Below are 14322 nucleotides of genomic sequence, written 5' to 3'. Positions count from 1 at the left end.
ACAATCTGCTGTTAGGAGGAAGACCCTAAGAATTGCTCATGCAGTTCCCATTAAGTCGGGGAATTCCAACGCCCCGAGCGTGGTAGTGTGGTGGTGGGGAAACGGGGGTTCTAGGAGGCATGTCTCCTTGGCATCCTGGATTTCAGACTCCAGGAAGGGAAGAATGGCTGTAGCATGGCGAGTGCAGGCTCCTCTAAAGCATGAGATCCAGGCCAGGGCCCCCCTCTTGTCAAGTCTAAGGTATACAATGTAGCCATCCACATCTTAATTCTACAACCTTTAAAGAAATAGGTAGAAACAACCCTTACTCCATAAGGGTACCTGTGCATGCCTCGCTGTATACTGAGCAGTAAAAACCCAATACCCACTAACGCACCTGAGCGTCATGCTGAAAGCAGCCCAGCAAAGTTAGGTGTCTAAAGGGCACTGAACCCTGCCTTATCAGATGGAGCAAGCTAAGTCACACCTACACACCTGCACCTACACCTACAGTCCAGACTTATATAATGACTATCCTAAATTAATTCCTCAACAGGTCAGCTCCTTCAAAGTGCTTATAGTCTGATAAATAAAACTCCCAAATAATTACAAACAAGATAGAAAGCAGTATTATGAAAGACATGAATAAGATACTACTCTGAAATCACTGAGGGAGGAAGGAGGAATTCATTTCTGCAGGGGGTACCAGAAGGGGACACTGAAGCCAGGCTTTGGAAGATAAGTAACATGTTAGCATTTCTCATGGCTGGAAAATGTCAGTTTTGAATCAGTTAACTTGCAGTTCCTTTAACATTCCACAGATTAAGTTGACTCCCAGTTCCTGTATGACATAACCCACTAAAAAATGTGTATTTCCAGGAAGTGGAAAAATAAATACCAGTTTAGTCTGAAAAATTGTGATTCCAAGTCTTTATATGTCACCCTGTATTTGTGAACTGACATACTGCTATACCAAATGGATTTTTCCTTTAAATAAAAAACTAAAACAATGGGAAAAAATTTACACGTAGTACCCTATAGGAATCATACCCTTTATTACTGCCATTAAATTCCAATGATCACTCTTTCAAGTAAGGTCTGCATTTGTTCTGGTGTCTTTCCCAGTTGCTAATGTTTTTCTACTTTATATCACCCTAAGTAACATAGAGTGCGCAGCACAAACTCGATATTGAAAAATGAGGTATTATGATTGCCCTTCCCCTCTTCCCTATGAAATAATTTGTCTACATTTTCCTGTCTGAACATATCGACTTGCAGCCTGAATGGAATGTTAATTGACGTTATGCACAAGCTGGGCTATCATTCCTCAAATTTAGTAAGGTTTCCTGTTTTTATTTATTGTTTTTAGTCCCCATTTGGGGGGATCAAAATAAAGGGTCTCAGTTATGGCTCATCCTTCCCTCGGTTAATGTACCCAAAGGAGGCCAGTTCCTTCCATCTGTTCCTCTGATGACCGTCCAGTTCCTATTCAAGCTTCTCCCCAGGGCCTTGAAACAACATGTGCAACTACTTCCTAGGGAAGCCGGCGATCTACCTCACCCTTCCCACTGGGGAAACACACAGACTCAGCCCTTTCTGATGTGATTATCTAAGAAAACAAGGGCTCGCTTGACCTCGCCCAACGCTGGGCTATATCCTTTAATCACCATCTTGTGTCTGTCTTCTCAAAATCGACGGTGTGCAGACAAAGAGGAAACAAGTACAACTTCTCTTTCAACGGTAAGGGCACACTCCAAGGAATCCCCTTTTAAAATTCGGGTGCCCTAGGTAAAGTGTATAATGTTGGGAAAGTAAGGGGTCTCACTTGTCCAGGTTGCAGTGTCCACATTTCGGGGGTGGGGAAGCACAATGCTTTTGTAAACTGAATGGTTTTCTAAAGGCAAATTCTCTCTCTCAGAGAATTTCCAACTCCCCTCCCAAATTTCTACTTCTCAGCGGAGGCATGACTGGAATGCGGGGAAACCATTTTTGTTGTGCAGAACATTAACCTCCTGGCAGCCACCTCCTTTCCCCAAGTCACTGTGATGACCGAAGACGTGGCTAAACATTTCTCAACAGCGCCCCACACCCAGGGCGGTGCTGCCCCTGACCGAGAACCACCTCAGGCTAAAGATGGACTGGATGTGAAAAATGAGTTACCCGAGAGGACACTTTAAAAAAAAAAAAAAAGACTTCATCTAATGTTTTGAGGGTCATTTCTACAGACATCACTGAATCAAACAGATTCTCCCCATCGACCTTCTGCCTCAGGAAAGCAGCATAGCAAAGGGCCATTCCTTGGCGTTCTGTATCTACGGTTGAATCACTATAGGTAAAACAGGTCTTTCAAAGAGAAGGGTTATCACTGCCTACTTCCGGGCTTCTCTTTTTATCTTTTGGGGCAGAATGTCACAAAAAGTCATCTTACAGGAACTATAAGGAGAAATAGAAGCTAACCAAAGTCAACAGCTATTATAGTTTTGTGTCCGAATGAGACAAAGAACAGGATATCGTAACTATCATCCTTTGCCAAAACAGAGCCTTTCAATTTACCCTTTCTCTTCCGGCCTGACAGAATGCTTTCCTTCTAACCACCACCCAGCAAGGTGATGCTACTTGTTCCTGGGTGATCCAAGTTCACTGTACACTTATTTTTTTCTTTACAGTTGGCACTATAGCTTCAGAGGAGTGTTTTCTCAACAGAGCGGTGCAGGCACCCTGGCTGTTCCTCAGACCAGGATGCTGCAGACAGGTCAGCGTTCCTGGTGCTCTCTCTTCCTTGACCTTGAACTGTTTCCCCAAACACTATATATGCAGCTCTGAAAGTAGTGGTTATGGCAAAAAGCATTTGGAAACTTCATAACTGATTCTTTTCTAGTGTCTAAGATGCAACCGGCTGCTTCTGCAATGGGTCCTGTTCACAACAAGCCCCGTTCGGATGTGCCTATAGTCGTAAGCAGAATGCTTTCCTTCTACCCATGGCCAGATGAAAAAGTGCAGACATTTTGTCTACCTGCTGACCACTGGCAGTAATGACAACAGAGGTGTGAATGGGGGGCAGTTTGCCATTTAAAAGAGGAAGAATAAATTTAATGAAATGAACAGCACTCTCTCACTCACCACTGAGGTAAGAGCCATCTGAAAACTGTAGATGCGGGCAAGGCCGAAGTCAGCCAGTTTTATTTGTCCACTGCTGGTCACCAGAATGTTCTGTGGTTTTAGATCACGATGTACTACTCGGTGAGAATGAAGAAAGTCCAGACCTCGGAGAAGCTGATGCATCATGTCCTAAATAAAAGCAAAAAAAGAAAATCAATGAACAATCAATATGGAAATTCAACATGCCAACTCCTCAGCATTTAAGAGTGCTTGGCACCCAGAAAGCATTTGATGAATATTTGCTGAATAAATGAACTTGTCTTCCTTCCTACCTTTCCACTCTCCCATTGTCAAGATCACTACAAAAAATTATTTTACTCCTCTCACCTCGTATTTTATTAACGAAAGGAAAATTTATAATAGTTTCAGATGGTACAGGAAATATTCTGGAAGGATGTATACCAAACTGGTATCAGGGGTTAACGTTAAGGAGAGGAAGTAGGAGGTTGGTGAGAGGGGGATATTTTTTACTTCATACACTCTATATGGTTTAATATTTGATTTCAGTAATTAAAACCCAGTGAATGATAATAACATTAATGGTAATTCTTATTATTTTTATAGCGCCAGATACTAAGCAGACACTACGAGTCCAGCACTGTTCCAAGCACCTTGTTTAATAACTCAAATAATCCACACCCGTGCACTGAGGTCAGTCATATCACACCCCATTTTACAGGTCAAGAAACTGACACACAGCCGGTGTATGTTAATTAGTCCAAAGTAACACCACTAGCCTGAGTCTTGATTCAGAGTCCAGAAGAACTGGATTCAAATCCTCAATGCACTTCTTTAGTAGACCAATGACCACATTAGCATGTAAAACCGGGTAAGCCATTTAACCTCCCCAAGCCTATTTTTCTGTCTGTAAAATGGCAAAGCAACAACACCTATTTTGTGGGATCATGGTTTACAAAGCACTAAGCAGAGTAGCAAGCATTTAATAAACGGTAGCGATTATTGCCATCATCATTAACCAGCACAGAGCAGGCAGGCATTCAGAAAATAAACCAGTATCACATCTTTTCCTAATTTTAGCACTGATAAAATTAGATGCAAGATTTAAAACTCGGGAACAGTATCTGAAAGGAGGAATTTAAAACTCTGACCATGATGTGATCCTCTGAAATCTGGGGTTAATAAGATTGCTCTACCCCTCAAAATCCTGTGAGGACAATGTGTACAAGGGAGGACAGAATTATCTTGTCCATGTAAGGGTTAGACAAATGACGAGGCAGCGTCCTGGGCTGTAGAGCTGGTGGGGGCAGCGAGGACACACTTGTTCAGCAGCTGGACCACTCATCCTCTCATGGAGAACCGTGTGTCTGGTTATTGGCTTCAGGTACTGGTTCTTCCTTCAGAGTTGGGAGTTCTGTCTTTACATCCCAGTTTGGTTAAAACCAAAGCCTTAGCTTTGCCCTTTAGATAAGGGAGAAGATAGTGCTTCCTTTTCCTAGTATTATGAGATTTAAATGAAGTAATAAGGTATGCCAAGGGGTAGTGCGGTTTTTGGCACGTGGTAATCCTTGAATAAATGATAATCACTGGTGTCTCATTTGCTGGGGGAGACAGAGTCACAAACAACTGTAAGAAAATGTGGCCAGTGCCACAAGGTCAGTGAAACCAAGTGCTAAGGGAGAGCGTGCAATGTCCGAGGTGTACTGAAATCCTTTTTGTGATCCACCTAAATGGATACAGTAGTCCCTCCTCCCCACCCCTCTCACCCCCGTTATCTGTGGTTTCACTCTCCGTGGTTTCAGTTAGCCAGGGCCAACGGTGGTCCAAAAACATGAAATGTAAAATTCCAGAAATAAACAATTCATAAGTTGTAAACTGCATGCTGTTTTGAGTAGTAGTGTGACAAAATCTTGTGCTGTCCCACCTGGGACATGAGTCATCCCTTTTGTCCAGTGTATGCACACTGTATACACACTCTGGCTTTTAGCAGCGGCTTACAGTCACACTCTGGCTTTTAGTCACTTAGCAGCGGTTAGATCGGTTATCAGATATTTTGAGAGAGAAAGTGAGTGAGCACATTCACATAACTTTTATTACAGTACATTGTTATAATCGTTTTACTTTATTATTGGTTATTGTTAATCTTTTACTGTGCTAATTCATAGGTATGTATGTACAGGAAAAAGCATAGTATACATACGATTTGGTACTATGGTGGTTTCAGGCACCCACTGGGGGGGGGTGTCTTGGGACATTCATATCCCCTGTGGGTAAGGGGGGGACTACTGTATTCTGGACTGGCAGGGGTTACCTTCTAAATTTCCAAAGGTGAGAAGTCTGGAAAAGACTGCACCATCGAAGGACAGTCCTTCACAACTTAAGAAACCACTACAGGTCAAACAACTTGCAACGAATAAACAGGAGTGTGAAAATGAAGCACAAAATGTCAAGGAAAGCACTCTTCTGCTGTGGCAAATAAGTCTTTATTGGAAACATATGCACACACTTGTAAGCACTAAATTTTAAATAGCATGACTAACTTGAATAATGTCATGCTGGCTCATCATCTTTAGCTTCTTACGCATTAAGTACCAACCATTTAAAACAGCACAAAGAATAAATCTGCTTGGTTCATGTTTCAGTGTTCAAACAATTTAAGCAGCCAATTAGCAGAACACAATTTTTAAAATTTGAACTAATTAATAATAAGGCTCATCTATATTTATAAAAAGCCTGAACTAGAGTTAAAAAAAAATGTGCATGGCTTTTATTGTGCATTTATTTATACAGCATATATTATAGTTTTCTTAATTATAAAATTGGTGTATGCTTAATGTGGAAAATTATAAAAATTTTAAAAATTCCAGAGGAAGAAAAAAAAATCACTCAAAGTCCCACCAGTGAGAGAACAGAGAAACCTTCAGTGTTAAATAATTTTTGTGTGTCTTTCTTATCTGTGTCTCAAAACTTACATGTATTGCTGTGTTTGTAGGTATAAATATAATGGACATTTATATTATGATTATAATTTATGTAATTATAATCATTATATAAACATTATATACTTGTGCTATATTATGTTAAATATATTTATAAATAAGATGCCTGTTATTCTGTACATATTATTTTGTGGTTGTTGTAAAACATTTAACAATTCATTATGACTATTCTGCCACTTCAAAAAAACTCTTCAACAAAAACTTTTTTTATACAATGTGATTTTTAATGGCTGCATGGTTTTCCTCCCTGTGACACGCCTTAATCATTATTTGGTTTTAGTTGTGTTATTTGGAACTTATACCAAGAGTCTAGTTCTCCTTTGTTTAAAGGCTGGACTAGATGAAAATGACTTAGTATTAACATCGCATCTTAAGCACGGGTTCAGCAGTGCAAATCCACATAACTGCACTAACACTGATTCCACATAAATGATGCCAATTGATGTAGGAAAAGTTAGTTCTACATAAGAATTACCATTCTTCAGATTTTGTTAGGTTACTATAATCTGTTTTTGGTTAGCAAACGGGGTTTTCTTTTACACTTATAATATCTAGCTACCTTTAGAGTTTTGAACTACTGAGATTTGAACTAATGATTTAAAAAAAAATCTTGCCAAAAATCTCATTACCTTCAGCAAACCAATTGTGAGATAGGCTGAGGAACATAACGGACGCGTAATAAGTATGGTTTGGGGACCCTCCCTCAACCTTTAACCATCACTCATTGGAACACCTAATCTCAAAAGGGAAATACGCTCAAACTAGTCTCAGGAACTCTGGTTACAATGAAGACATGGTCCCAATTCTTGAGAATGGTATGGACACTACACAAGGTAAGAAAAAACACCTTTCCTTCAGAATCACAAGTGCTCTGATCGAAGACGTTTCAGAGGATTTACTACTTAAATTTATTATCTGTTCTACCTCAATATATAGTTTCATGAGACGTACTTTTTTTTTTTAATTTTATTTTTTTTAATTTATTGGGGTGACAATTGTTAGTAAAATTACATAGATTTCAGGTGTGCAATTCTGTATCACATCATCCATAAATCACACTGTGTGTTCACCACCCAGAGTCAGCTCCCCTTCCATCACCATACATTTGATCCCCCTCACCCTCATCCCCCAGCCCCCAACCCCCTTACCCTCTGGTAACCACCAAATTACGTTCCCCAGATTAATTTTCAAACCCGTGGCCATCCTGTGGTCACCGACTGCCCTCCAATCCCCTCACCCTCCCCCCCACCCCTCCCGCCCATACTTTTAAATTAGCTCAAGATTTTAATCAAAATTAATCTGTTTTATACAAGGCAAATGTTTCACAGTAATCCTAGTGACACAATGCAATGAAACTACGGATACTGCCAATTAAAGCTCTTTAAGTTAAACACAGGTTTCAAACCTTTTTATGTTACAATGTACAATCCTGGTATAAAAGGTTTGAACATCCTGCCATCCTTATGATAAACAGTCACTTGGGGTTTCACTCCGTATCTTTCTGAAACAAGTGATGCTGAAGCAAGTTTCCAAAGGACACCATCACAGAACAAAGTCTGGCTCCTAGTGACTTTAGGTGGAGTTCTGCCCTGGAACTCCCCTAAAAAGACTCTGGACTTCAGTCTGAATACCAGAAATATTTACAGCCTTGTAATTGTTTCTTTTAGGTGTTCAAGAACTCTAATCCTCTTATTTCTTTAAAAACAAAACAAACAAGCAAACTGAAAACCTACCTCAAGCTTTTCTAACGGGAAAAAGTTTTACCCTTGGGTCTCTTTTTCCAACTATAAAAAAGTATATGTACTTCCCCAAGATACTAAAACCCGCCAATTTATTCCATACAGCAAGTCACAGAAAAGATGCCTTTTAATGGACAATTCTGTACTTGTGGATACATCAACCTAATCGAAGTGATATATTCACTCCTCAAAATTTTAGCAACAAAAAAGCACATCAACAGTTTATCTATTAAAAAATTTTAAATAAGACTTATACAACTTATAGTCAAGGATAGTCATTTTTTCCCTTCTTATGTGTAAACCAGTCTTTTCACATTTGTTATTCAAGTTTTGACAGAAATATCTTCAGAATGATTTGTTGTTTCCTATAAAGGGTATCAGAGACACTACAGTCTAAAATAGATCACATATAACAAAGGTTTTTTATACTGAACTGATAACACTGACTTCTGGTAGGGGTTACGATTACCGGAATAGAAATAAAAGATCACATGAGCCTATACATAAAAGGTGTTGATAAACTTATAGAAAGTAGAGGACTATTGACAATAATGAGGGCTAGTCCCAGGATCTCAAGATCTTTTCATTTTTAATATTTTTGCTGATATATATATATATATAATTTAGATATATAATTTTATACATTTTTATATATTTATATTTTTATAGAAAAATTTATGTCTTTATATTTTATATAAATGTATATATACATAAAATATATATATATAAAATTTTTAGTTGCAGTAAAATATACGTAACATAAAAGTTACCCTCTTAACCACTTTTAAGTGTACAGTTCAGTGTTAAGTATATTCACACTATTGTACAACCAATCTCCAGAACTTTTTCAACTTGCAGAACTGAAATTCTATGCCCATTAATTAAGAACATCTTCCCTATTTCTCCCTCTTGGCCCAGATCCTGGCAACCATCCTTCTGCTTTCAACCTCTGTGAATTTGACTATTCTGGATACCTCATATAAGTGGAATCATACTATATTTGCGTTTTTGTGACTGGCTTGTTTCACTTAGTATGTCCTCAAGGTTCATCCATGTTATAGCATATGTCAGAATTTCCTTCCTTTTTAAGGCTGAATAATATTCCATGGTGAGCGCACGCGTGCATGTGTGTGTGTATTATGTGTATACCACATTTTGCTAATCCATTAATCTGTTGATAGATATTTGGATTGTGTCTACCTTTTGGCTATTGTGAATAATGCTGTGATAAACATGGGTGTACAGATATCTTGTTGTGACCCCATTCTCCATTCTTTCGGATATATATACCCAGAAGTGGAACTCCTAGGATCTTTGAAAATTACAGTTCTCCTGCAAAATGTGTACAATACCATGTTTCCCCAAAATAAGACCTACCCCCAAAATAAGCTGAGTTAAGGTCGTCAGCCAGACGGATGCATTTAGTACGTTATGACGATGTTCCAGAAGAAGATGACATGACTGTATTTGAATAAATGTAGATTGTTGTACATGAAAAAATAAGACATCCCCTGAAAATACTCCCTAATGCATCTTTTGGAGCAAAAATTAATATAAGACCCAGTCTTATTTTCGGGGAAATATGGTATAAGACCCGGTCTTATTTTTGGGGAAACACGGTATTACTACATAAACAATGAAGGAGTGAATAACAAAGCCATGTTAGATCCTGGACATTCAATCAGGAAGGTTCTTATGCTCACTCCTTCCACTTGTGTGCTCAGGGAGCATCTGCTGTAAGACCCCACATCAAGCTGACTGTACAGTACACACCTTTTCCTCTAGCTCAAACCTTGACAGGAGCTCCTTCATGCTTTCACTGATCAATCCACCAACGATAAAAATGGGCTGCAAAAAACTGCTTTATAAACAGGTTTCCCTACTTTTTTCTCATTTTGGTCCTCAGGAGTACCCAAAGAATGCTTCATCCAAAAATCACAGAGGGTAAAAAACAAATTCTGACAAAGCAAAACAAGGGTTAAAGCAGGTTCCTTAAAAAGTCCTATCACTTGGAAAGTTGTAATTGTTGGTGAATTCAAAGCAGGCAATAAATGGGAGGACCTGGAGATAAGCTACAAGATACAGTGAGAGCTGTCAAGCGGGGCCATATTGCCAGTTACTTCAGCACGGTGGGTGTGGGGGGGTGTGCTGGCAGGAGGGGAGGAGGCAGGGCAAGGAGATAAGTGAGTAAGGTGACCCTGCCTTGGGGCTCTTCAGCAGAAGCAAATGCAAGGCCCTAATTGCCAGGGCTGACTTTCTATTTTTACTGCTTCTAGGCAACTAGATAAAAGCACAATAAAAGTGGCTGTGTATATAACTTTGATTAATAAAATATGTATTCTGAAGAGAGAACGAAAGAATTCATTCCTGGAAGCAATGATAATGCTGAGTAAGTAAAGAATCAGTCTGAACTAACCAGAAACAAGAACAACTGATTTTCACCAAGCCTGGAAATGTTATTTGCTATTTGAGGCACAATGGACAGTCTGAAAGAAGAAATCATTACTTCAACACGACGGCTATTATCGACCCACAGTGGAAAGTCAAAAAAAAGAAACTGCAACTACAAATATGCAATGTTAATTATAACTTCTTCAGAGCAGGATATAAAAATCAACATCGTATAAATAAGAAAATATAAAGTACATAAAAAAGAAAATACAATTTTGGCTAATGACCCAAACAGTTTCTGTCCTATGAACATTGTTTTGTAATTCTTTTGAAAGCATCGAATAATATTCTGTGGATATTTCCCCATTTCAACATATTCTTTATAAATTTTTGTTTTTAAAAACAGTATGCTTTATAATGGCTGCATTTGGACAGAATATCTTCTCAGAATCTTTCCCCAGTCTCCCTTTCAATTCCCTCTTTTGAGAATGGACCTCTCACTCTGTACTTCCCTCCTCTCCAAATGAGGTAATGTACTAGACAAGTTGGTTTTCCACAGAGTGGAGCGTATGATCATTTGCCTTACGGTGGCAGACACTGCTGGTTGCCAGCCATGAGGGATTGGTCCAAGGGAATCACATTCCCATTTGCTAGGAATGGATCTAGGGAGGGACATGAGACCCAGTCCTGGCCAATGAGATGTCTGGGCAAGCCTGCTATAGAGCTCTGGGAAGTCATTTTTTCCTTTACAAGAGGACCTCAGTATGAAACTCTTCTGGTGTACTTCCTCCTCCCCTCCACGAATCACCCTAAATGCTACTGCTGGAGGACATGAACTGGCAGCTGTAGCAACCATCTTGAAACATAAAGGGAGACGATCTGCACACATAACATGCCAGCGTGTAATGAGAAAAAGTGTCTGGGTCTTGGATGACATCGCTGCATAGCTGAATCAATTTTGGGGCTGCCCACCTCTGGCCTTGCAGTAGATGTCACCAATGAAGGCCCTAATTTAAAGCTACTTTGTTCATTGAGTGCCCTGTAACTTGCAGTTGAAATTTATTCTAACAAATCTAACTTAACTAAAATTGTATTAACTAAAACCTGTTAAGGCCATTACCTTTCATTTACAGCCCTCGTCCCCGTTCTCCCCAAGGAGACTGTACCGACCTTCCTTTCTTGTTGCCGAAGATCCCTTCCAGGTCGTTATCCTTTTCTCTTTGAGACTGATACCTCCTTCCATGAATGTTCACGATATCCCCTTCTTCATTGCTATCACTTGCTGTCAAAACTCCATACTCCATAGCTCACCCTCTCTTGCTCACCCTCACTATCTTCCTGCATGGCTTCAACATCCCTAGGATGCCCGAGCTAACACCTTAGCTTCAGAGAACTTTGACTTCCTTATCCCCACTCCATTTTTGCCATCTACTCCCATGGCTAAAACCAGGAATGTGCTAATACTCACCTCCGATCTTTTTTTTTTTTTTAACTAAAAATAATTTTTTGAAGTTACTTTAACTACATTTATTTGGATATCAAAACGCCGCTTCAATTAACATAAGCTTATTAGAGAGCGTAATTAATGAAATTTGGAGAGCAACTTAGTCACGCATCACTTGCCAGCTCTGCCAATTCCTTCACTTCTCTCGCTCCATGGTCATTCTACCTTATCCTTTATGCAAAGCTTAATCCTCAATTAGCCCCACTGCGCTCTTTCTCGCCTGTGATACCTGTGTTGCAGGGAGCTGTTACGGGGGAAAGATGATCACATGTGTGTTCATTATCAATATGAAGTCAGTCATCAACCCTGACTCCTTAGTGACACCAGGTGACCTTACAGTTCCCTAGTCAACCCTCGTGCTGTCCTTGTAGGACAGTCTAATTTTTTCCTGCTGTCCCCTACCTTAGCATCTCCCTTCTCCTTTTAGCACACCAGTGTGCACTCTAATTCAAAGAGAAACACAGACCATCAAGGGAATGCTATCAACTCCTGTGCTCCGCCTATACATTTATAAACACGGGTATCTACCCTTCTCCCTCATCTCTTGGTAGGAAAGGTTTCTACTTCTTTCTATGCAGTATTCATCTTCCTCCTATGCTCTGGATAGCATTCACTCCAGCTTCTTCAAGTACCTTGCCTTGCTCTCCTAACCATTCCCCTTCCCTACTATACCTGAGACTTCCTCCTTCTCTATTGTCTCTTGACCAGAAAAAACCCAAGCAATCCCCTTCTTTTCTCAGCCAATGGTCTGTATACAGCAGTGCACATTTTCTCATTCCTCACCCATGTCTCATCACTGTAGTGAATGGAGATACAGCAGCTCCTGACAGACCACCAATAACCACCTTCTTGCCTCAACCAATGGGACATTCCATTCTTAACCTCGCCACAGCATTTCACAATGGATACCTCTTCCCTCTTCACTGTTCTCCAAAATGAAAAGATCTTCTTTTGATTAGAATCAAAGTGCTTTTGATTAGAAATATAACACATATTAACTTTTAAATTAAAAAAATCAAAACACAAGGAAAAGGAAGGAAATAAATCCCACCCACAATTCTTCCATTCAGAGATAACCACAATTAACATATTGGTGTATCCTTCCATTAATTTCTCTCTCTGTATACACTAATACGGGTAGTTATTCTGCTTTATAAAAGGAATCATAGTGTATACGGTTTTGTAATTGCCTATTTTATATCATAATGTATACTGAACTCATTTGTATGTCAATAAATACAGATCTATTGCTCAATTTTTAATGGGTGTGTGCTATTGCTATTTTCTATACTACCTTTAGCTAAAGGTTTTAAGCATTTATTAAATTACCCACTTTTTAAATGCCACTTTTCTCATGTTCTAAGTTACTTGAATTTGTTTCTGGACTTTGACTTGTTTGGTTGTTTAAAGAAAGTACCTCTCTCCTTTAGTAATCAAATATTTAGAATATGTTTTACTACCTACCGTGTTTCCCTGAAAATAAGACCTAGCCAGACCATCAGCTCTAATGCATCTTTTGGAGCAAAAATTAACATAAGACCCGGTCTTATTTTAATATAATGTATATATATTTAATATAATGTATATAATATAATGTATATAATATGTAATGTATTTAATATAATGTATATAACATAACATAACGTAACGTAACATAACACCGGGTCTCATATAATATAAGACCGGGTCTTACATTAATTTTTGCTCCAGAAGACGCATTAGAGCTGATGGTCCGGCTAGGTCTTATTTTCAGGGAAACACAGTAATAGGGCAAGTTTCCTCTTCCCATTCTTTATAAAACATTCCTGGATATTTTTACATATTATTATTCTGGACTGATTTTAAGATCATTTTACTGAGTTCCCATATCCTCCCCCAAATCCCTTTAGTATTTTTACTGACTTTTAAGAAATTAAAAATTAATTTGAGAACTAATACTTTTACAATACTGACTCTTTTCTTTTCACAACAGGGTGTGGTTATTTATTCAAGTCTTCTTTTGGGTCCCTCACTCAAGTTTTGTCATCCCCACCTCCCATATAATTCCTACTCCTCTGAGGCCCCCACTACAGTGGATCTGGTCCTCAGCCTTCCTTACATATACTGTATGTACCGTGTCCCTACTGATCTCATTCCTCAAATCTATCCTTAACTCTCTGGCTAGTCTGATCTTTTTAACATGCAAACCTGATCCTACCAGATCATTCTCAGGCTTGAGCGCCCTCTGACATAGCCCGCCTAGATCTCTGGTTTTGTTTGCCTCCATCTCTACTCACTCACTGCCCTATGGCCCCATCTTCTGCGAGTGCGGCCTGCTTTAATCGCTCTTCCTCCAGATACACTAGACTCCTAGCATACTGTATTAACAGGTGTCACTAAATGTTCAATGACTTTTCATAGCGAAGTGAGGCCCAAATTAAATTGGAAATGACCATGACATCTACAGAAGCCATTAGCTTAAAAAATAAAATAAAATAAACTTGACTGACTCCTCCCAAGGAGGAATATTTTAGCAGGTGACGGAACTCCAAGGGAATCAGAAAAAGTAGGCAGGTTTGGATTAGGGGATAAGGACCAAAGAAGCATGGCATAT

General features: G+C 39.2%; 1 protein-coding gene across 8 annotated transcripts in view; it reads right to left on the bottom strand.

The window, feature by feature from the left end:
* The window catches only part of CDK6 (cyclin dependent kinase 6), a 226415-nt gene that overhangs the window by 109193 nt on the left and 102900 nt on the right, over window positions 1-14322 (bottom strand). For all 8 annotated transcript variants that reach the window (XM_033088192.1, XM_033088198.1, XM_033088199.1 and 5 more), the window contains exon 4: window positions 3100-3267. In XM_033088192.1, the coding sequence (XP_032944083.1) occupies window positions 3100-3267 (168 nt within the window). The remainder of the gene's footprint in view (window positions 1-3099; window positions 3268-14322) is intronic.

This window comes from Rhinolophus ferrumequinum, chromosome 20 (assembly GCF_004115265.2).
Source record: "Rhinolophus ferrumequinum isolate MPI-CBG mRhiFer1 chromosome 20, mRhiFer1_v1.p, whole genome shotgun sequence".
In the NCBI taxonomy this organism is placed as follows: Eukaryota; Metazoa; Chordata; class Mammalia; order Chiroptera; family Rhinolophidae; genus Rhinolophus; species Rhinolophus ferrumequinum.
The sequence above is the reverse complement of the archived record's forward strand: the minus strand, read 5'-3'. Positions and strand labels throughout refer to the sequence as shown.